Raw genomic sequence first — 24,973 nt, 5'->3', positions numbered from 1 at the left:
TGATTGCCTAAAATCTCAAAGGGACTAAGTTTTATAAAGACGTATTATATTGAGTTGTTCACTTCTTTACTTTCTGAGATATAAGCTATTATTATCATTTTACGAATCTTTACCAGTTTTACCTGTACTTCAGAAATAAGACAAAATGTTAAAAAGATGGCAAGATATCAAGCTATGTCCATGCTCTAGAAAAGTAACAGTAAAGAAAAATTAATTGTGATGTCAACCCAAATGTGCAGACAGTACCTCTAAAAGAAGCATCAGTGACGTATTGATCTAGAGCACAGTGCATGCCTATAAATAAAAGGATATATTAAAAGATTTGTGATATTATCTATGAAGAGTTTTGACCCATAGAATACAAATACAACATCGTATGAAATATAATTTATATAGTACATAAATTTTAATATCCTCTAAAGTGAGATCTTTTTATAATTATAAATAGTTCTATAGATTATTTGGAGGAGCATGGTATTTAAAGTGAAGATTTTTTTTCTTGACATCTCTGAAATGTTTTTTAATTGTGACCTTCACATCTCAGCTGTATATGCTTCAAATGACTAAATTGTATCTAGTTTCACGAGTGGTATGTAGAGTTGCCATAAATTTTTAAGCCAGACTCTTTATTTTGCCTTTTATATGAGTATGATAGATCCTCAGTTTTGACTTTTGGAGAGTGAATAACACAATTCAAATTCAACCAATGTATTTCCTATAAGAATGCAGTTAGCAGTTACTTAAGCTTGAAAAAATCCCATTATGGGATTAAATAGTATATTTCTGAATTTACAGATATAATAAGTAAAGCTGAGTCATAATTACTAAGTGAATATTCTTTGGCTCATCTCTGATATAAATATAATGTAGGCTTTGAAGATAAATTTAATTTTTTCAATATTAAATAAATTGATTCTTAATTTTAATTAAATAACCCCTAAATTTAATAGCCAAAAAATTCATCCTTTGGCTTCTTGCTTACGGTTGTAGATAATTATTGTTGATTCAGTTCCTAGTTTGTGATTAAGTGCTCCCTACTGTATGCTTGCCTTGCTTCCACCTAGACTCTAGGGCCATTACTTTCTGTAACCATTTCAGTGAGCTGCCATAGTTTTCAGTCTGTACTGTCACCTGATCCAAGCATGCGCCAAAATATCCACTGTTTCTGGCTCCTGTCTGCTGAATCTGCTTTGCAAAACCCTTTGTTCTCTGAGCTTTTGCTTAAGCCAAAAACAAAATTTAACAAATTCTTTGGAGTGTGGACATATGCCATTTGCTTCCTTAGCTCCCATGTTGTGTAACTCTTTAGCTTCTATTAAACTTGTAAATACTTTATTAAATACACCAATGGCATCCCCATGTGCAGTTGTGTGGCTCATGTGTCAGAATAAAGGCTGCTTGTGACCTCGTCAGAGGAACATGAATGCTCCACTTGCGCTGCAGTCAGCCCTTTGTTGTGTTGATTTTTTTTTAAATCAGCCACTTATTCTTTCATAGCGTTTGGTTTAATTATCTGATTATTTTATGTGTTACACCAAGGTAAGTTTGATGTAAATGAACTTTGTAATCTATGTGGTTACATGTATTTCATAGTGATTATTATTACACACTTTTCCATTTAGACATGCTGGCCATTTCTAAATAAATATATCCTGAACTGAAAATAAGTAGTTTCCTCCTTTTTTTTTTTTTTTTTTTTTTTTTTTTTTAACTAATTTAAAAAACACTTATGGATTACTTTCTATAAAATTCATTTTAAAACAGAAAAGCTACCAAGTATTACTTGTGGCACAGATGTAGGCAAATCTAATGTGAGAAAAATCTGTTTTTATAAAAACATAGTATACAATTATTTGCCTTAGCAAATAATATTTAAACTTCCAGAAAGATATAAAAAGTAAATAGCGGGTTCTACTAGGGTTTTTAAAGAAAAATTAATCTATTTTACAATGTTTTTCAGGGAAAATAGTTATTTTCTAAACTGAGTTATATTTGTTATTTTTTGTGATACCTGTTTTCAAAGAATCACAAATAATTTGATAGTCTGAGCAACTACATGAACAGAAGTTTGTCTTACGATAAAAATGCCCTTATTAGGAAACGATGTTAAATAGATGCCCAAATTGGCCTGGAAACATGTATGTCTTAAAAAAAAAAAAAAAAGGATTTGCAAATGTATTTGTGCTGTTAATGTCTACATTACAGGGGGAATATGAAGAAATTCTTTAACATAATAGTGTATGTGCAAAATAGGGCCACCTAATTGTCTTACACATTTCTTAATTCACAATATTGATTGCTAACACCATATTGTTGTAGTCTTTTCTATTTCTCTTCTTTATTTTATCTCATACTTGGATCTTTTTCCTCAGTTTCCTGGAGTCTGCATTTCTTTTTTCTTTCTTTCTTTCTTTCTTTCTTTTCTTTTCTTTCTTTCTTTCTTTCTTTCTTTCTTTCTTTCTTTCTTTCTTTTTCTTTCTCTCTTTTCTTTCTTTTCTCTTTTTTTTTTCCCTGAAGGAAAGTTTTAGGGTAGCTCTGTCTTGGATCCAAAACTTTAATACAAGAACTGGCTGGCATCATTTGTAGTTATGACATTTATCTCATTTCTCCCTTTTGTTGATCTCCTCCCTGTGGAGGAAACAAAATTACATCATAGAAATGTCTGCTATAACAAGCCTTTTAACCTTTCTTTACTTTGCTGTCTTCAGTATTTTACTAGTGAGTATAATTCTACTTATTCTACTTATTTAAAAAAAAAACATATTTTGAAAACTGGATATATACTGAAATTCAAAAAAGGAAGTTTTTGGATTGGTTGACTTTCAGTTTTAATAAGTGCCTTTTATGTGGAAAATTTACAAAGAGAGTTTAGCATCCTATTTAGAGTTAAAGTTTTTTCTATACCAAATTGTTCCCAAATGGAATTGGCCACACAAAGAAACAAATTAGGATATGCCCATTATAGACTGTTTCTGTTTTTAACATCTTTGCACATAAAATGTTACTATTATTTGCAGCTGCTGTTCACCAGTAGTTTGCAGCTAAATGCAAGTGATTAGGAAGAATGTGTGCCAGATGCTCCATTTATAATGCTCCATTACAAACAGTATCGGATTCCTCTGTGTTAAAAAAAAAAAACAAAAAAAAAAACAAAAACAAATGCAATGCTGTGATTCTAAGGCATTTTCTTACTTACAGAACCATACATGTAGTTACAGTGTACTGCCTGAAATTTGTCCTTATTTACATTAACCCAATTACTTGTATTAAATTCAACATATTTGCTCTCTTTATTTTAAATTGGCTGGTCCCTTCATTTCTTGTTACTTTGCTTTAGGACCCCCAAGGATGGCTACAGATGGCTTTCTCTTTTTTAACATTGACAAATCTTTGCCTTGGAAAGAACCTAGAATATAGTGGGTTATAAAAAATAGGTACCAGGAAATGAAATCAGAATTTAAATTAAATGTATGGATATGACTCACAATGTTCACTGAGCGAGGTGAGTGAGACATAGAATATCCTCAGTTTTAGGATTAGAGTCTGGAAACTCTGGGTCTACATTTGAAGTTGTATCTAATAAAATATATTTCTATAGATGCCCACTAAAGTAATAAAGCAAATAAAACTAGTTGGTTTATTTTCTAGCAATCAAGTTTAAAAATGTTAAATTTTGTGAGAAGTAGCATTAAATTAAAATGTTAATAAGAATTTTGAGAAATAATATTTTAAACATGTGAAGTTAGTTTTAAAATCTGTTATAGACTAGTGTGTCTTTGCCTTCCAGAATATGTTTATTTTAAACATTTCTTTCTCATATAAACAATGTGCTATTGAGTAGTGAACTGATATAAAATTTATCTTTCAGATGAACCAGAAACTCGAGATGCGTGGTGGGCAGAAATCAGACAAGAAATAAAATCACATGCTAAAGCATTAGGCTGTCATGCTGTAGTGGGCTACAGTGAATCAACTAGCATCTGGTAAATGATAATAACTTGATTTTCTAGATGCTGTAATTTACGGATTGTCATCTAAAAGGTTAAAAGCTTTATGCAAATATAGAGAAAAGAAGAATTATGGAGTGATCCAGGAGCATGGACTTGGGAGTACATCAGACTGAGGTCCATACGCCATTTTTGCCACTTAATTGCTGTGAAACTTTGAGAAAATAACTATTCCTCTGAGCCTCAGTTTATACATTGAAATGGAAATTATAACCATCTATCAATTAAGGTTACTGACGAATTAAATGAGAATTGATACTGGCACATAGCAAGTCTTAATTCTAGGCCTACTTTACTCCAGTTTGTGACCCCACTAACTCTTTCTTCTGGGATATTTGGAAACCTTGATCTAATGTGTCTTTAAGGTTTGTCTGTAAACTTTACCTAACTGCAACTTAATTTTCTTCTGCCAACACATCATCCTTCCTAACTCTGCCGAGTTAGGAAGAGACTTCCATACCCCTAGTTCTCCATTTCTTTTTCGCCTACCTTTCATTTGAACAATCTCTCTTACTTTAAAGTCCATGCCATTCCACAGTTCAGACTTTCCTACCTCCAAAACATTCTTCTGCCTTTCTTAATTCTCTGCTGTCTCCTCCAGTTGAACATGATTACCTCCCTTCTAACAGCCTGACTTTGTACCTTCTCATTCTCATGTCCTCCTCTATCCCTCAGCTTTCAACTGTATTTTAGGCTTCATTATTGCTCAAAATGGTTCCCCTTTAAAAATTTGAAGCTATAAAATTTCACTCTTGGATCACAGCTTAATATTTTTCACTTATCTCATTTGCACATTTATACCTGGTTTGTTTTGGCTTTTATCTTAACCAAGATTTTCCCCAGTTTCTTAGTTGGGCTCTGATTTGACTTGCTGACTGCCATCAATGAACCCTACTTTCAACCCCTTGAGAAGTTTATAATAGATATCATCTAGAAACTGTTTGACCTTTTGCTGCCCACCTTCTATTCTTTTTTTTTTCTTTCTCTTAATGTTTATTTGTTTATTTTTCAAGAGAGAGAGGAGAGGGAGGGGCAGAGAGAAAAGGAGAGACATTCCTAAGCAGGCTCCACACTGTCAGTGCAGAGCCCCATGTGGGGCTCGATCTCACCAACCACAAGATCTTGACCTGAGCCAAAACCGAGTCAGACACTTAACCAACTGAGCCATCCAGGCACCTCCACCTCCTATTCTTGGTTAATCCTTACTGTCATCTATTACATGGGTAATTCTCTTGTGCTTGTGGTGGTCATTATTTTTACAGAAAAATGATTAGACTCTGGTATATGTGGAGAGCCATGCTGTTTCATCTTCTGAGGGCCCTTTCTTTTCCTCTGTGGATCATGTGTGATATTCTTGCACCTTTCTGTCTCCATTGTAACTATTCTACACTTGTTAAAGTAATAACTTTGTTATGCTTATCCTGCCTTACTCCCCAGTAGATAATCTTAGCTCATCCATAGATTTAGTGTCATATGCTTCCAGGTCATAGGGTTATGGTTTTAAAAGACATAGTTTTTGTTATTGGTTTCACATTTTACTGGAGAATTATGACAAGTAGAACACATTTTATGGCAGAGATATCCCAGGGTGTTGTGGGGCCCAGAGGGTTGGAGTTTAGAAGTAAGATTGGAAGAAAGGGTTAATGAAGTAACTGAAGCTTAAACTAAATCTCAGGGGATGAGTATGAATTATATAAATGAAGAAAGGAGGCATGAAGGGAGTGTTTAAGGCTAGTAGAGTAGCATGCAGAGAAGGCCAGAGGTGTACATTCGGTGCGGCAGGAAATAAGTCACAGGTAGATGCGGGAGTGTACAGAAATGAGTCAAATTGATTTACGTAGAAGTTTGAATTCACCTGATACAAGCTTCTTTTTTCCCTCCAGACCTCAAAAAATCTTGTGTTTAAATCCCATCTTTACTAATTTTTTTTGGTTCTGATCCATCCTATGTACTATTACTGGATAAACTCTTTGAAATGTACTTCTGCTCTTAGAGCTCCTTAATTCAGCACATCAGGGGCTCCACCTTCTTCCTTGACATTCTCAGTGCCCACTTAAACATTTTGAGCCTGGTCTCTCTCTACTCAGTTACAGATCAAGTGACCATTTCTTTCATGTCCTTTCAGATTTCTGGTCCACTTATACTGTTTCCAACATTTTGTCCCTAGGCTGCAACTTTTCTCTTTTGTTTTGTATGATCTCATTCAGTAATTTTGTGGATTATTTAAAATTAGTTGATATGTAATAAAGAATTCCAAATAATTCTTTTGAAAGTGAGGTTTTTATCATACATATAATGATGTAGTTTAAGCTCCATTTAGTATATTTTGGGTATTATTTGTTTCAGATACCTTTTGATTATTAACTTTAAGCTATAGGGATATCGATAATTACATAGTTATACTTTTAAAATGATTTTAATGAAGTTTAGTATGCATTTAAAGAGTATTTTAATACAGTTTAATGGTTTATTGCTGAATTCCGCAAAATAATTTGTTACTACTTTGAGATATTCAGTCTTTATCAGGTTTACCATATTTTAAAGGAATTTATTGTCATTAATATTGTGCTTTATCTTTTACAATTTTTTAAGTATAAAGAATTCTTACCCTTTTCATTTTATTTACTTTATTAAAAAAATTTTTTTTAATGTTTATTTATTTTTGAGAGAGAGAGAGAGCACAAGCAGGGGAGAGACAGAGAGAGAGGGAGACGCAGAATCCAAAGCAGGCTCCAGGCTCTGAGTTGTCAGCACAGAGCCCGATATGGGGCTTGAACTCACAAATGGTGAGATCATGACCTGAGCTGAAGTCGGACGCTTAACTGACTGAGCCACCCAGGCACCCCACCTTGTTCATTTTAATAACATTATTTTTATTTTTTATCCTAGGATAGGAGATAATCTTATGATATCATTAATATTTGTGGAGTCTAACTTGAATTTAAATTGTCACCCTGTAATCACTTTGATATTTAACATTTTTCAAAGTTAGATTGCCTGAAGATGTTAACTGTTTTATGTTTTTTTCTTTTATAGTGAAGAGGTCTGTATTTTATCTGCATCCGGCACGGCAGCTGTACTGAACCCTAGATTTCTGCAGGATGGCACCGTGGAGGGCTGTTTGGAACAGAGGTTGTCATGGCAGCCTGGCTTATTTTCTATGATGGCAAAGAAGGGAGAGGTTAACTTTTGTAACTTTAGAGCTGGGATAGTTCTTCTGTATGAGAGTGGCTTAATATAGAAATGAGGACCAGGCACTTCACTGCTTTTTGTGTAACCTATAGCAACAGAGAAGTATTGAGTTCTGCACTATATGACACACATTGTTATAATTTTTCTAGTATCTTGGTAAGTTACATGTATAACTATCAGTGAAAGAATTTCAAGTGTATATTTTTTGTTTGTTATAGTATAGAAGTAATTTCCTTTGATTTTTCTCTTCCTTTCCTTTCCCCTTGTCTACCTCTGAAACAGAAAAAGGTCATGAAACAATTTGCATAAAGAAAATTCATAATTTACAGAACAATTGAAACACTGTATTGTAACAAAATTATATATAAAAGCTTCCTAAAAAGTGAAATATAACTTTAATGTGTATGAAAGAGAAAGTAAAAGTGAAATTATTAGGTAAAATAGATTAATTTTTAGTTTATTTGGTTATTAATCTCTTAATCTCTTAGCTTCCATAAATGTCAAAAATACTTTCCATAAACAGATGAAATTATCAAATATATATATACAGAAAACTATTAGTTTGGTACCAGAGTACCTGAATTATATAAATTTGAATTACCCCTTACTTCACTGTGTGCATATTTGCTTCCCTCCCCTTCCCCCGCCTCCCCCCAGTATTTGTATATTAAGGAAGACAGCAAAAAAAATCTATATGTGATCAAATTTAGTATAAATTTGCAAGTCTCTGTATAACAAAGTTATTCTAGCTCAGGTAGGCACATAGAAGACCTTAGTCGGTTTCTTCTTATGTTTGTATTAATAAGGTATTTTGACTGTAATATATTACAGAGCATTAAAAGTCAGCATAAATAGGAAAAAGAAGGTGGAACATTTTAAAGTATATTAAAAGTCAGAGTGTTCTATTTTGAGTTGTTCCAGTGCTGCAATATAGTTCTCTCATGTCAGTGGATTTCATTATTGAGTAGATACAAGCCTGATTTAAAAATGACCTTTCCCATGCAGCTTGATTATTTTGGTATTGTGGCTTGGATGGATACAGTGAATTCTCTTATATGCCAATCTAGTGGAACAGATACCATCCCTATCTATAAAAGAGGAAAATGTCTTTTTTCTTGCTATAAAATTATTTATGCTTACTAGAGAAAATTTGGAAAGTATGGGAGAGTAGAAGGAAGAAAATATTCCCTATAAACTCAGTATTGAGATAATCCCTTCTGTATATTTCATATTTTAAATGCTTCCATGAATTTAAATAGTTCTGTTTTTATGCCTATGATATTGCATCATTTATGTTTGAATTTCTGTGAGGTGTTTAGTTAAAAATTACCCCAGTGTTCAATCTTTTGTGCCCCTTTGTGACACATGGGCTTTGGTTCAAACCAACCAACATTAAAATCTGAGGTCTTCTGCCTTGTATTTTGTGTGACCGAACAAGTCACTTAGTATCTCAGGTTGGTTTCAGGCCAAGAAGAACTAGTTTTTGTTGCTCTTTGCTTTTTATTATAGTGTGTGTGTGTGTGTGTGGGGGGGTGTTATCTATGTTTTCCTGCTTAGTCTTCAAAAAAAAAAAAAAAAGCCTTTCTGGGTAGATACTGTCATTCTGGTTATATAGAGGAGGCTCTGAGAAACTGAATAACTTGTATAAGATCACACAGCTCTACTTAGCATCTGATTTCCCTGTTGCTTATACCAGAATGCCATCCCAACAAAAGAATAATTAATGTATGGGAGTAATTTGATTTAGAAGGTTATTTTGGAAATTCAGTGCAGTAATGTATACAAGGAATCTGCAGGAAGCCTGACTCCTAGTGGATACAGTATGAGTTTCCTTTCTCTTTTTTAATGTGTCCACTTGCCAAGTTTCAGCTTCTAACGGGTCACTTTAGATTGGAATGAATTGAGAACCCATATCTTTCCACAGCTCTAGAGGTGTGGCTGTGTGAATGTCTGGAGTTCTCCATGGAGCTTTCTTCTTCCATTTCTGTTTCCCTAATTTCCTCAGATTTGATGAGTGAAAAAAATACCATTCTGAAGTGAATTCATAAGCATTACTACAGCAAACATTTTACTGATTGAGAAGGTTGTGTGTTTACTTGTGGTTTATGTTGTTTGTGAAACACAGGTGTTTTGGTTTCTCAGAAATGTTTAATTCTGACAAATTCTTAAGTCATTGGAAATTAGAAATGTTAGATTATGCCTATTTTTGACTTTTTAAATTAAAAAAATTTTAATGTTTATTTTATTTTTGAGAGACCAAGACGAGTGGGGGAGAGGCAGAGAGAGAGGGAGACACTGAATCTGAGGGAGGCTCCAGGCTCTGAGCTGTCCGCACAGAGCCTGACGAGGGGCTCAAACCCACAATTATATTTGTGATTATATTTGGTGATTATATTTGTGTTATATTTGTCAGACAGTAGGAAAATGTCACCCTTATTATCTAACCATTTGTTTTTGTGAACTAGCTTTGGAATAATAGTGGTTTTTGTCAGGTGGGACATTCTCAAACGTATGAATTGATGCAATTCAATGGCTACTTGTATAAGTCTTTTCTCTCATACAAAAGTGTATGGTTTTGATTTCATGGTCATTTTTAATTCTTAATAGTCATAGTGGGACTGTCATAACTCTCATAGTGGTAGAAGTTATATAGTTTATACATTAGTACTATATGTATAACATATGCTTTTGAAAAAATGCATAGAATTTTTAAGGATGCTTCATTTTTTTATCTTGATGTGTTCATATAGGCTAGAAGAAAATTTGCCTGTAGGTTGTGGATTTTGCCACATACCATATGACGAACTGAATATGCCATTTCCAGCTCATCTCACATACTGCTATAACTGCAGGAAACAGAAAGTTCCTGATGTTCTCTTTACAACTATTGACCTCCCAACAGATGCAACAGTTATTGGAAAAGGTTGTCTTATTCAAGCAAGGTATATTTGTGTAAACAATATTTGGGGTCCCTGAGAAAGTATGAGATATGGAGTCAAATAGATCTATTTCACATGTCTGCTGTACTGTTTCCTACCTGGCAGGCTGGGCAGTACTATCTGGACCTTGTATTTAGTCACATGGAATATTGGGAGGAAGAGTATCCATTTTATAAAACTCAAATAAGTTTAAATTTTTTTTTTTCAACGTTTATTTATTTTTGGGACAGAGAGAGACAGAGCATGAACGGGCGAGGGGCAGAGAGGGAGACACAGAATCGGAAACAGGCTCCAGGCTCTGAGCCATCAGCCCAGAGCCTGATGCGGGGCTCAAACTCTCGGACCGCGAGATCGTGACCTGGCTGAAGTCGGACGCTTAACCGACTGCGCCACCCAGGCGCCCCAAAACTCAAATAAGTTTAAATGCAAAAGCAATTTTAAACATTTCAATTCTATACAAATATCTGTTATTATGAAGATTATTAATTTACTTGTTTCAGGCTAGGAACGTGACTCTGCTTTAAGGACATTGAATATGTAATACATTTTAGAAATTTATCTTTTTTCTTTTAAAGAACAATGCTATGTATGGTTTTTTTTTACTACTTAATTTAGCTCTTAACAGTTCCTTTTAAAATGTACTGGAGTAGGAAATGCTAAATTGTGGTTGGCATATAGGAAGCAGTGATAACTGTCTAGGTCACTGACAACTGCCAGGCTACCAAATCCATTGAAATGCTTTCCTCTCTTCCTCTTACTTGACATCTCAGCAATAGTAGTAGTCACACAGTTGATCATCTTCTCCTTGATACTCCTTTGACTTCATAGTGCCCCGCCCCCCACCCCTGCTTCTTCCTACCTTATGTATAATCCTCAGTGTCCTTGTTGATTCTTCCTCCTTTTCTTAATCCTTGAAGGGCCACGGGTCTGGACTCTCTTCTCAAAGCTCTCTTCCAGGTTGAATTCATCAGCTCCTACAGATGTGCTTTCTATATGTCTGTGACTCCCAGATTTATAACTCTAGTCCAGAACTTTCTTCTGAGCCTCAGACCCATATACTTTCACACCCTATTTTGATGTCTTGTAGGCAACTCATACTTGTTCCATATTGAACTGCTGGCTTTCTCCACTTCTTTCATGTTAGCCTTCTTTATTTTAATGAATGATACCTTGCTGTGTCCACTTTTTATGCCAAATATGGCATTCTTTGACACTGTCCTCTTTCCTAACCTCCCTGCATCAAAGCTATTTTACAGAGTCATGTTGAATTTTATTTTTGAATGTATGTATATTTTTTGTTTATTTTTAAAAATTTTTAACGTTTTATTTATTTTTGAGAGACACAGAGAGACAGAGCATGAATGGGGGAGGGGCAGAGAGAGAGGGAAACACAGAATCTGAAGCAGGCTCCAGGCTCTGAGCTGTAAGCATGGAGCCTGACATGGGACTCGAACCCATGAACTGTGACATCAAGACCTGAGCTGAAGTCGGTCGCTCAACCTTGTTGTGAGAGATCAAGACCTGAGCCGAAGTCGGTCGCTCAACTAACTGAGCCACCCTGGCGCCCCTTTAGTTTTTATTTTTAAGTTTATTTATTTATCTTGAGTGAGAGAGGGAGAGAGAGAGAATCCCAAGCAGGCTCTGCACTGTCAGCACAGAGCCTGACGTGGGGCTCAGTCTCACGTAAGGCAAGACCATGACCTGAGCCAAAATCAAGAGCCAGAGACTTAACTGACTGAGCCACCCAGGCATGCCTGTATTTCTAATACGTTTACATTTGCTTTTTTTGCTCAATTTCCTCTTACATCTTAGACCTTCCATTTGGGATTGTTTTTCTTTTGCTTGAGGTATAGACTTTAGACCATTTATTTTGGTGAACTAGTTTTGCTTGTCTGAAAATATTTACTTATCTTTAAAAGATATTTTGGACTGCCATTTATTTTCTTGCAGCACATTGAAGATACCCTTCCATTGCCTTCCAGATTTTCATTACTACTATTGAGAAATAACCTATTAGATTAACTTTTATTCCTTTGAAGGTAGCTGCCCTTCAACCCCAGGCTATGTGTGAGCTATTCTATGTATTTTTGGTTTTTTGCAATTTCTCTATGAAATGTTAAGTATGGAATTTTTTATTCTAATTGCTATATATTGGGCTTCTTGAATCTGTAGATTCTTTCATGTGTTTTAGAAAATTTTTAGATATTGTCCCATGTTTCATCTCTCTTCTTGATACTATAATTAAAAATGTTAGACTTTCTCACTGCTTCTTTTATGTATGTTACTTATTTTCTTAAATTTTCTATTTTTGTTTATGCCATATAATACTTTATCTTTCAGTTCTTTGATTCTCTCTTCAACTGTCTCTAATATTGTAGTAAGTCCAATAATTGGGGCTTTAAGTATTTGATATCTATTTTTATTTCTAGAAGTTTTATTTTGTTCTTTTTCAAATTTATTATGTTACAGCCTATGACTAATTCTTTAACTGATAATTTTAATATCTGAAATATTTTTGTATTCTCTTATTTCTGTTCTTTATTATTTATTGTGTTTCATTTCCTTAGACTATGATAGGCTCACTGGAAGTTGCAAAAATGGTACAAATAATACCATTTGTATTGGTGACAGATTCCCTCATTGGTGACATCTTATACAGCCATAGTAGAGTATCAGTAGGAAATTAACATCGGTATAATACTGCTAACTATATACAGACCTTACTCAGTTTTTTTACTTTTTTAAATTTGCATTCATTTATGTATTTGTGTGTACATGTATAGTTCTGTGCAACTTTATCCCACAAACAGATTTGTGTTAACCACCACCATAGTGAAGACACAAACTGTGTTCCATCATCACAAAAGAACTTCTTCATGCCATTTCCCTATGTTTATACACCCCACTACCCATTGCCCTGGTCCTGTGATGCTTTTAAGAAGATTTTTTTTTCAAAGTTTATTTATTCTGAGAGAGAGTGAGAGAGAGCACAAGAATGTGAGGGGCAGAGAGAGAGGGAGAGAGAATCCCAAGCAGGCCCCGCACTGTCAGTGTGGAGCCCAACATGGGGCTGGAACCCATGAACCATGAGATCATGACCTGAGCCCAAACTAAGAGTCAGATGCTTAACTGACTGAACTACCCAGGCACCCCAGCTTTTAAGACAATTTGTAAAAATATATAATTTATCCAGCTTTTTGTGTTTGTTTTAGGTAGGAAGGAATAGTGCCCATCAGCAGTTTTCAGAATGTGGTCCCCAGACCAACCAATAGCATCATGATGCTTGAGAGACCTTATAGAAGTGCAGATTCTCGGCCTCACTCCAGACCTATTGAATCAGAAACTCTGGGCATGGGGACTAGTAATTGTTTTTTAATGAGCTCTCAAGATGAAGTTTGATAACTACTGGTGTAAATAGCCTGGTTTGCCAGTTTGGGGATCTTTTCCTTCATCTTTACTGTTACCTTTTTAGTCTCAGCTCTCATTGTCACCTAAACTGCTTTTTGTCTGCTATCTCCTCATCAATTCTGTTATCCTTATTCCATTTTCTGTGTAGCAATGTAAATGATATCCTAAAACATAAATTGGATCATGTTACTACTCAAAACCTACCTGGAGTTTGTCATTGCTGGTAGAATAAAATCAAACTCCTTACCATGACCCACAAGCCCCTAACATGATCATGCCCCTGCTTACCTGCACCTTCATCCATATGATTCTCACCCTTGCTCATTTCACTTCAGTGTAGTAGTCTCCTCTTGGCTCTTCTGATATGCCAGCTCCATTCCATATTTGCCTTTTTCCAACACTCTTGGTTCCATCTTGTCTTTAAGATCCCAGCTCAGGTATCATCTCTCTTGTGAGGCCTTCTCTCTAGTTATTGCCACTCGCTTCACCTAGTCCATTTTCTTCAGAAACCTGATTTTTTTGTTTTAAGTTTATTTATTTTTCAGAGATAGAGAGTGCATGCTAGCGGGTGAGGGGCAGAGATTGAATCCCAAGCAGGCTCTGTGCTATCAGCACAGAATCCTATGCAGGACTTGATCCCATGCCCTTTAGATCATGATCTGAGCTGAAATCAAGAGGGATGCTTAATGGACTGAGCTACCCAGGAGCTACCCCAGACACTGATTCTTTTAATTTTTTTTTTTTTTAACGTTTATTTCTTTTTGAGACAGAGAGAGACAGAGCATGAACGGGGGAGGGTCAGAGAGAGAGGGAGACACAGAATCGGAAACAGGCTCCAGGCTCTGAGCAGTCAGCACAGAGCCCGACGCGGGGCTTGAACTCACGGACCGTGAGATCGTGACCTGAGCCGAAGTCCGACGCTCAACCGACTGAGCCACCCAGGTGCCCCAGACATCTGATTCTTAAAACATAATCCTAGGTTATCTTGTTTCTTTATTTCCACCCCCCTCCCCTGGAGTATAACCGTGAGAAAAGGGACTCTTTTGTTTGTTGATGAATACTTACCACTTAGAATAGTGCCTGGCATATTGTAGATACTCAGGTAAGTTTTGTGTTCTTTTTTTTTTTTTTTTTTTAATTTATTTATTTTGAGAGCGACAGCATGAGTGAGGGAAGAGCAGAGAAAAAATCCCAGGCAGATTCTGCACTGTCAGTGAAGAGCACAACATGGGGCACAATCCCACGAACCATGAGATATGACCTGAGCTGAAATCAAGTCAGATGCTTAACCAACTGAGCCACCTAGGCCCCAAGTTTTGTGTTCTTTTAATGAGTAAATTAACTTCTTTCCTTTGCTATCTATTCATTGTATGATCACATGGAGTTATAAAACCTAAGATTTTAAATTATATTCTCTAGTGATTTTGATCAATACTTTTTCCATTTCTAGAGATTTTGAGATTTTTCTTTATCTTTTATTAAAGAAGGACTTTTAGCAAAAGCATACACATTGAAAAAAGTGGCAGAAAAGATTATTGATATAACTTAATAAACCACATTTGACACAAGTCAATGTTTTATTAAGCACACTTATAGAAAGTTTTAAAAATTGGACATTTTTTAAGATGATACCAAGAATACTCTCCAGTGACTAAATTATTTTCCTTAACAGGTTATGTCGTTTAAAAAAGAAAGCACAGGCAGAAGCAAATGCCACAGCTATCAGTAATCTGTTGCCATTTATGGAATATGAAGTACATACTCAGCTAATGAATAAACTAAAACTGAAAGGAATGAATGCTTTATTTGGACTGAGAATTCAGATCACAGTGGGTGAAAATATGTTGATGGGCTTAGCGGTAAGTTTAGAAGTTTTGATTTTGTTTCATAATTTCTATAGTTGTAGTAGAATCTGTTTTGTGCAGTTCTAAGTCTTTTAAAAAGACTTATCTAGAGAAATGGGCATTAAGACCTTTAAGGGTTGGGGACATTATAAGAAGTGAAAAATCTTGTGATAAGTTTTAAAATATATTATTTTCACCTTTATTTATGAATTATTATTTAAAATTAAATTTATAAAATTATGAGGTAAAATTTATTTATATTATTGTATTTTTCTATTCTGACCATAATGTCAATAGTCAAGTTTCTAAAAATTATCATGTGTGGCTTGTTTAGTTAAGTTGGTTGTCACTGTTCTGGACTTTATTACTTTTTGTGCAAAATATGTTATTTTTTTATGCTAAATATTAGCATTGCTAACAGGGTTTCTTCTCTGCACTGTTAACATTTGGGACTGGAAGACTCTTGGTTGTAGGGGGCTGTCTTGTTCATTTTAGGGTGCTCAGCAGCCTTTCTGGCCTCTACTCACTAGTTGCTAGTAGCTTCCCTTCAGTGTGACAACCAGAAATGTTTCCAGACATTACCAGATGTCCTTTAGGGGACAAAATCACTTCTGAGGGGGAGGACCACAATCTTTAGTTGTATGGAGAAAATAAAGCAATACATATGAAACACTGCTTACTGCTTGCTTACTGCTGGACAGAGAATAAAGTTTCATACTGAATGTGCACCTGCGGTCAGCAGTAGAATATGCAATAAAGAATGTGTTTCTTAAGTGCTAATAAATTGTGAGGTGGTGGAAAGCTCTTTATCTCAGCTTTATGTTCACCTAGGCTTCTTACAAAGTGTGTTCTGACTAGAAAGTTGTCTGTGGGGAAAGTAAGAGTTGTCTTTATAAGTAGTCTGAGACCCAGAGAACTGGATGCCTGCAAAATATATATTGATCAGATAGAAACTGATTAACAGTATTTATAGAAGTCCTGTTATACTTTAGACACTTTGCTAGCTAGAATGTTTGTGATACTGGCACTTTTCAAATTGGAATTCTCTGCCATCTTTCTGACATGCATAAACATTTTAAGAAATTTATAGAACTTGTGTTTTTTCTCAGTATGCACTTGCAGATAAAATGCTAACTTATTTCCTGTTCATACATTTACAAATATGTAAATTTTTGTATGTAGGGGATAATTGTGCAATGATGATAAACTAATCAGGTAATCATGATTTTTGACAAGAGAAATTTATAATGATTAATGAAAGTAATCTGATTTATATTAAAATATTTGAGATCTAGATCAACTTGGGAAAAAAGTGTTCATTATAATTCATTTGTCTAAAAACTCACATGCTTAGCAATTACAAATGTATAATTTGGCCTGAACACAATACTAGTTATTGGTGGGTATCTATGGGAACTAAGCTTGATTTAGATTCAAAGATTTAAAAACACTGTGCCAACCGTATCAAACACTTCTGATAGTTGTGCCCCAGGAAACTAGCTTGTGGTGCTGGTGTAATTTTTCAGTGCTTGCCTGAAATCTTTCTTTCTTGCCAATCTTTTCCTTCTTGACCACTGGTGACACTCATTATAACTGTTTGAGATTTTGATCTTTGTGTTGTGGTTTAGCCTGTGCATTTAAATCTCAAGGTCCCAAGAGTAGCTTCCTTGATAGTTGATCTCTGATGGACTCTCTGATGATGTCTGATGCCTGCTGGGTTTCTGGCACTGTGGTACCCCAGAAGGAATGCAATATTATCTTTATAAGAGGAGAAAACGGATGCTATGATACATTGAGACTTGTCCAAAGTGATATGGTTGCATGTACTGGAACCAGATTTCAAATGCAGGCCTGTCTTATTCCAGAGTCTGTTCTCAACCACTCTGAACTGTTGTCTCATTCATGAGCACAGTTAAGAATGTGCTAGAGATAGTGTGCTAGGGCTTCATGTGGCAGGATGAACATCAGAGACTGGGTCGTAGACATAGTCATGGACACTAATGAGCAAAATAGGAGAGAGAGCTTCTGAGAATCAGTCTCATCTGCACAGACATCATCATAGAGTATCATACCATTTTTAGGATGGACTTTCACAAAATTGGCAATTGATTAAAAAGAATAATAACGCACACAGTTTAAAATGCACAAATATCCAGACTTAAGAGAAATGTCTTCTCTTGTCTGCATTCCACTCCTTCAGTGTTAACAATTTGACGTTTATACTTACATATTTTTGCTTTGCTTATATAAGCATATTTAACTGTAAATGCACATAGGTGTGTATGTATGTGTGTGTGTGTGTGTGTGTGTGTGTGTGTGTGTACATATCATGTTTTGTATTTCCCCTAGTAGTTTTCTAGTACTGATGGCATGTAGTATTGTTACAGGGTCAGGAATTAATAGTCATTCAATTAAATATTTAAAAGAAATCTGTATTAAGTAAAATTTTCTTTCTTGGTAATTATGGAGGTAGGGTGGTATCATGAAAAGTTCTTGGGGTTTAGAGTGAGAAATATATTCACATCTCTTCTCCAAATTTATTGATAGTGTGATCTTGAGTATGTTTCCTATCCTTTCTGAAGTTCAGTTTCTTCACTTGCTTTACAAAAGTTTCCCTTTTATTTTTGCCACTTTAAAGGTAAATTATTTACTCACTTATGAAAAAAATTTATTTTTAACAATTTTTAATCTTTTTTTCTAAACTGGTTTTTCAATGCAACTTATTTTTTTACAATCATAAAGTAAAAATTTTAAAGTGCAGTGAAAAGTAAATCCTTCTTTCACTGCTGTCCCCACCTACCCAGGTTTCACACCAAAAGCAACCAATTCCTGTTGCCAGTTATGTTTCTGTGCTCTTTCAACATGTCCAAATGCATGCATTGATGCTAATGATCTTTTTGCCAGTAAGGCAAAGGCAACTTTCCTAATTTAAGGACTGTTATTCTTTAGACATTTTTTCTTATTATTTCTCCATAATTTTTACAAGTCGGCCACAGGTGTGTATTTAGCTGCTTTACCAACGCCCGGTGGTATTCAGATTGCTGGGAAGACTCCTAATGATGGCTCCTACGAACAGCACATATCTCATATGCAAAAGAAGATAAATGACACAATTGCTAAGAATAAAGAATTATATGAAATTAATCCTCCGGTAAGTAAAATAAATTTACATTGTGAATAAGTTCTTGTTTAGGAGTTAATATATTTTTTGAGTTGTCTTATTTTGGACATTTTTTTTTTTTTCCACTGTTGAATTTCGCTCTCCTCAATACTCGTTCTTTTCACCTCCTTTTGCATTCATGCTCAAATGTCTCCTTTTAGGGAGATGACTCTGACTGCCTGATTTGAAAATTATACTCTCCCATCAATTTTTGATACCCCCTAACCCCCTTCTGTGTTTTACTGTTTTTTATTTCTTTTATCTCTGTGTGTGTATGTATAAACACAAAGAAGTAGGTTTTTGATTCTATTAATTGCTTGTTACTCCTAGTAAAATGAGGCCCCCTCGGGGCTGTATTCCTGAGGCCCAGACAGTTCCTCCTAGTAGCCTCTTGAATAAATATTGCTGAACAGTTAAATAAATGGTTTAAATGTTCATTTTTAGTGAAAAGAAAGATTGCTTATCTATGATAAAAATGTGAAAGATACACCATTTTTCACTTTTTGCTTCTTTTTGAGAATTTTCCTACCAGTCACTTCTGTAATCAGTCTTTTATACCAGGTTTGCAGTAGGTTTCACAGGGCCTCCTTCTCTGAGGATGCCTTACAGCCAGGGTCTGAATTGAAAGAAAGAAATGTTTGAGTTAGAATGAATCTGTTTGTCTTTATGAGTCTCTGATAATGAAATACTTCTGCAAAAGGAAAGTATTTAGATAACAACATTATTATTGTGGTTTTTATTATTTGATTTTATACACACTATCAAATTTTGGTTGGTTGTCTGGGACAGTGATCTGTATTCTAGCTTCTGACTTACAGCTTTCTAGCAAAGTTGTTAAGCTGGGAAGAATTTTAAAGGTATGACCTACAACTAGCTACACTGCTAAGTGTGGTAGACACTGGTCGCATGTGGCTGTTGAGCACTTAGTGTGTGTAGTCTGAATTGAGATGTGCTGTGAGTATAAAATACACATTGGATTCTGAAGACTTACTATGAAAAAGAATGTAAAGTATCTCATGAGTGTTTTGTATATTGGTAGTATGTTGAAAATGTCATCTTTTGGATATAGTGAACTAAGTACAATATTTTATTAAAATTTATTTTATTTCCTTTTTATTACCTGTGACTTGCTTTATATTTCTGTTGAGCAGTGCTAACGTAGAGCTTCTTTAAATTTACTGAGAAAATTCGTGTGTTAGTATATTAATACTTACATAGCCTCTATAAAAGCTTTCTGCACAACACTTTACTGCTTGTTTGCAGTACATTATTTTTTTTTTTTTATAATTTTGCTTTGATATTTGAACATTTTCTAAGAGTGTTTATGCCTGTTGGGGAGAATGATTTGCAGAGCTTTATGTTAGGGCTCCATGATATAAGCTGAATTCTTTTGCTTAATGGTATTTATCAACTAAGTACTTCCATCCTGACCTCTCACAGAAAGAATTGACCCCTCCTCCTTTATATTCTTCTTGTACTTGTATGTGCTTCTGTCATAGGGCCTGTTACATATTACTGCACTTACTTTTTACATGTCTTTCTTTAATAATGTGAGCCTTTTAAAGTCAGAGACATATTTAGAAAATGTGAATTAACTCACTTCATCTATTCAATAAATATTTATTGAACTTCTGTTTTAGAAGTACATTTTAGAGGGAATAAATCTGTTATAATTCTTAAAATTTCATCTTATACAGATTTCATGTGTTGAAAAGGACCATATTTCACAAAAGACTACTTAATGGATTTTCTAATATGTCTCTCCTATTTCAGATAGTGAATGAATACCTTAGAGTCTTTCAGCATAACCTCTCGGAATTTGATGAAGTCAGTGTAGTAGGCCACTACTCACTTATATTACAATTTTGTCTTTTCAGTTTCTAAGACAATGTATGCCCACACTGAAAATGTGAAACAGTGTGTTTCTTCTCTTATGAAGGTAGCTCCTGCTGCAGTGAATACGCTTTTTTTTCCCTCAATATTGAAAAATCTTTCTATTGCGGGGATGTAGTACCACTTAAAATGGAGAAAATTCAGTCAACTAAAGGTGTCAAAATACCATAGGTACCCGTGGTGGAACCTCATTACAAATTTAAGATACATTAAATACCAGATAGTTGCTTTTATTAGGTCCAGGACATAGTGAGCAGAGGCATAACCAAATTTTAAACTACTAAAAACATTACAAAGAGAAGAACATTGTACTCAGAGCAAAAGAACTGATCTAGATAGGTTCATCGCTTAAACTAGTTTTCAAACCTGAGCAAACTGCTTTACCTCTGAACTGCAACTCTTTCACATTGTGTGGTCATTATAATAGGAACCCTGTCAAATTTATACAGGGCAAGTTAATTTGGAGTACAAATAAGAGATATGAATGTGAAATTACTCTATAGGTAGCTATTATGAAAGTGTGGTGGTAGTCTTATGTAAGGTGTGTGCTAACAATGAGCATTTAAAGCTGTAATTTTGAAAAAAAATTTTCTTATATTCCTTGTTTTTTAAAAAACATAGCTCTGTTATGCCAGCAATAGGCTAAGCCTTTTCTATTTGTGCTCACATATTCACACTCTCCTGATAGTCCTTATAGCCAACAGATATTTAGAACCTCTGGTTACCTCTGATCTTTGGCTATACAGTAGGTGAGAGCTTGCAGACCCATATAGGATTGCACCATACACTGACCTCAAAAAAGATTGTTGTTGTAGCTACCAGTTTGTTTAGCTTACAAGTTGTACAGCAAATCCCTGCATAATATTATGTATTATGTCTGCACACACATACACACATTTATCATATTCCTCATTTTATTATGTGACACTTTGAAAAATTACCACTGAATAAGAAAAGATATAAAAGGTTAGAATTCATCTGGAGAACTACATTTTTAATGATTTCTGGACTGTTCAGTCTTTTAAATATTGGGTAGAAAATACTACATGAACTGGATGGGCTGCCGATTCCCTACTCGTTGTGGTGTCCTCTCTATACACTAGATGTCAGTGTTGCGCTGCTATGTCCATAACAGTCGTGTATGGTTATATAAGGATTAGTGTATCAAGGCTACTAGTGATAAAAGGAAATATCCATGTACTCTCTAAAAGGTTAATTAGTCATAAAAGTTATAATTAAATATAGAGTGTGAATATATTTTGCAGATTTTTTTCTCCACAGATATTTATCTATTAATATAAAAATTTAAAACCAAACTGAAGTGTACAAATACCAAATCATTATGCTGTATACCTGAAGTCAATATAATGTTATATTCCTATTATACTTAAGTAAAAAGAAAGAAGTAAAAGACTACAGTTTACAAAATAACCCCAGAGCTGAAAAAGACAGTCTTATGTGATATAAAGCAATTATATTTCTTTCAGGAGATATCCGAAGAGATTATAGGGTCACCCATCCCGGAACCTAGACAGCGCTCAAGACTTTTAAGATCTCAGTCAGAAAGCTCTGATGAAGTTACAGAATTGGACCTTTCACATGGGAAAAAAGATGCTTTTGTTTTGGAGGTATTACTACATTAAATTAATTAAGGTTTTTGGAAGATGAGGTGTACATTTTTTACAATCGGATCCTAAATTGATGTGATTTTGTATTATTACAACTGCTATAAATCCATTTAAAAATGTTATTACAGAAATGACCATTGACTTGAAAATATCAGAACTTGGTAATGTATTTTTTGTTCAATACCAGATACAGTAATGCAGGTGATTCTGGAAAAATTAATGGATGGGTTAAAATAAAATGATGCTAAAATTTAAAATAGTAATGATAGATATTGGAGCTATTTTTGTAAACTTGAATGAATTTAAATAAGAAATTAAAATGCTGTTCTTTCACTTACTATAATTATTATCTACTTGCTTCATGTGTTATAACATGTTATTATAATTGTATCCTTTTTACATGTAATATGATAAGTACTGTGAATTCTGAGTGTAGTGTTTTCTTACTGAATTCAGAAGGTATAATTGAACTTTGGTTATGAAAATACACTCAGAACTTTCCTGGAGGATAAATGTGACACAGAAGATATATGGGGCTTCCTCCCTCGCAAATCTGTTCTCTCTGCCCTCCTCTGTAAATGGTTAGCTTTGAAGGATGGTCTTCCTTTGATATTGAAGGAAAGGAAAATAAATGAGGATACACAGAAATGTTCTAGAAAGGTGCCAGTTGAGAGAAAAAATCAGATGCCTTTATTTTAGTAAAGCAGGAAGCTGATGGTAGATTGTGTTGGGATGAGTTTGGAAGTTTGAAGAATCTAGAACAATGCCCATGAATGTGATCAGGATGTCAGCCATGGAAGATGCACAAGCCTGAACTAAGGCGAGGGTGTTAATTTGTAGAACACTCAAACTGTATGGATGTGTGCCTGTTTCTCATATTTTTCTACAGTCTGAGAATGAAAAAAAAAATGGAGGTTGGTGAAAGAATACGTCAGGCTAAGGAGGTAAAAGGTTCCAGGGTACTGTTTGGAGTAGTGTCACTCCAGGTGTGCTGTGACTACCTATAGCATCAGCACCATCTGGGATCTTAGAAGAAATGCAAGTTCTGGGGGCCCACTTCAGACCTGGTAAATGAAAATTTCAAGGTAGGGCCCAAGAATCTTACTCTTCAGGTGATTCTTAGCATTACCTGAAGTTTGATCTGGAGCATTTATTGATCTTTCTGGTCTTGGATCCTGGCTAAGTAGAGAACAAAAGTGCTTTAGATCTGTGCAGAACTGAGAACAAGGTGCAGATTCATGAAGTAAGAGAAGGAACAGACAGGACACTGTAGTTGGATCTGGGGTGGAATGTTTTGGGGAATAGCGAGTTGAGGTATGGCCATGACAGTGGGTCTCTAAAGTAAAGTTTAAAAATGGTTCTTGAAGTTTCAAGGATAATGTGAGGGGACAATTGAAGTGTGTGAGAGTCAGACTCCCAACGTGCAGATGAATGTCAGTCTTTGTTTAGCTGGATATTTTCACTATTAATTATTCACAATGAAATATTGTGATATAAGAGAAATGGGGTTTGGAGTTATTTTTTTAGATGTGCCTTTAAATTTATCCCTATGTAAGTCAATGTTATTTATTTATTTATTTATTTATTAAATTTTATCCCTATATAATTCAGTTTTTTTTTATCCCTATATAGTTCAATTTTAAAGCAGTTTTGTATTTAAGGCGAAATATCCTGTTTTTTTGAAATTGTTCTTTATTAGCTAATAAAAATAGAAATAATAATTGCTTATGTATCTTTGTAAGCTTTTTGAAACATGCCTCATAAAGGCTTAATAGAAGGCTGTCTTTTTCTTAATTGAATATACTTTATAATGTGAAATATTTTTTTAGAAGTATTTATAATAATTATTGTGGAGAAATTTACAGATATCAGAACTTTCTTTTTCAAGTTTTGTATTTTAACTTAGGAAAAAATAGCTCCACTTTTCCTTGATTCTTATATTTTCTATTTAGTAAGTAATAAAAACAATGATTTTTTTCTTTTTTTAAAGTTTGAAATTACTATGTATTTATACTTACATAATAGTTCAAATCTTTATTTTCAGATTGATGACACAGATGCTATGGAAGATGTACATTCTCTGCTTACTGATGTTCCTCCCCCTTCAGGTGAGTGGAAGAAACTTTACTTTTGAGATGAGACTAGTTTTACGTATCAGTATTTTAGTTCATAATTATTACAGTAGTAACTTTATTTTAAAGGTTTTATCAGTGTCACATCCTATCATGTGCTTTGCTTCTCCAAGGCTAAAAACATACTTTAAAAATATTTGTGTTAGAACTTAGGTGAACTAAGGGGGCACCTGGCAGCCTCAGTCAGTAGAGCATGTGACTCTTTTTTTATTAAAAAAATTGTTTTTTTCATTTTGGAGAAAGAGAGCAAGAGTGGGAGAAAGAGAGAGAGAGAGAGAGAGAGAGAGAGAGAGAGAGAGAGAGAGAGAGAGAGAGGAGAGAGGGAGAAATTCCTAAGGAGGTTACATGCTCAGTGTGGAGCCCCAGAGCTTGACGTGAGGCTCGATCTCATGACTCTCGGATCGTGACCTGATCCGAAATCAAGAATCTGACACTCAGCCAACTGAGCCACCCAGGCACGTGGGAGCATGTGACTCTTGATACTGGTTTTAAGTTCGAGCCCCCTACTGGGTGTAGAAATTACTTAAAAATAAAATCTTAAAAAGAAAGAACCACAAAAATTTAGGTGAACTGATTTTTAATCCTTTTATGGTCATACATTAAAAAAAAAAGAAACCAAACTGATAATTTATTGAGATGGTCTAAAGTCTACTGAAGGTATAGTATTTTAGAAAAAAGAATAAATGGATCTTATAGTTAGAATTCCATGTGATAATTGAAAAATGTTACTCTTTAACATAAAAATAGATGAAGCATTATCATATAGTTTA

General features: G+C 34.6%; 1 protein-coding gene across 9 annotated transcripts in view; it reads left to right on the top strand.

The window, feature by feature from the left end:
- The window catches only part of C2CD5 (C2 calcium dependent domain containing 5), a 100,808-nt gene that overhangs the window by 56,206 nt on the left and 19,629 nt on the right, over positions 1-24,973 (top strand). For 8 of the 9 annotated variants that reach the window (XM_047865354.1, XM_047865352.1, XM_047865353.1 and 5 more), the window contains 7 exons: positions 3,869-3,983; positions 7,044-7,139; positions 9,950-10,141; positions 15,219-15,405; positions 18,377-18,541; positions 21,931-22,071; positions 24,116-24,179. In XM_047865354.1, coding sequence (XP_047721310.1) covers positions 3,869-3,983; positions 7,044-7,139; positions 9,950-10,141; positions 15,219-15,405; positions 18,377-18,541; positions 21,931-22,071; positions 24,116-24,179 — 960 coding nt within the window. The remainder of the gene's footprint in view (positions 1-3,868; positions 3,984-7,043; positions 7,140-9,949; positions 10,142-15,218; positions 15,406-18,376; positions 18,542-21,930; positions 22,072-24,115; positions 24,180-24,973) is intronic. The other variant, XM_047865350.1, reaches the window with a different exon arrangement.

Source organism: Prionailurus viverrinus, chromosome B4 (assembly GCF_022837055.1).
Source record: "Prionailurus viverrinus isolate Anna chromosome B4, UM_Priviv_1.0, whole genome shotgun sequence".
Taxonomy (NCBI): Eukaryota; Metazoa; Chordata; class Mammalia; order Carnivora; family Felidae; genus Prionailurus; species Prionailurus viverrinus.
The sequence above is the reverse complement of the archived record's forward strand: the minus strand, read 5'-3'. Positions and strand labels throughout refer to the sequence as shown.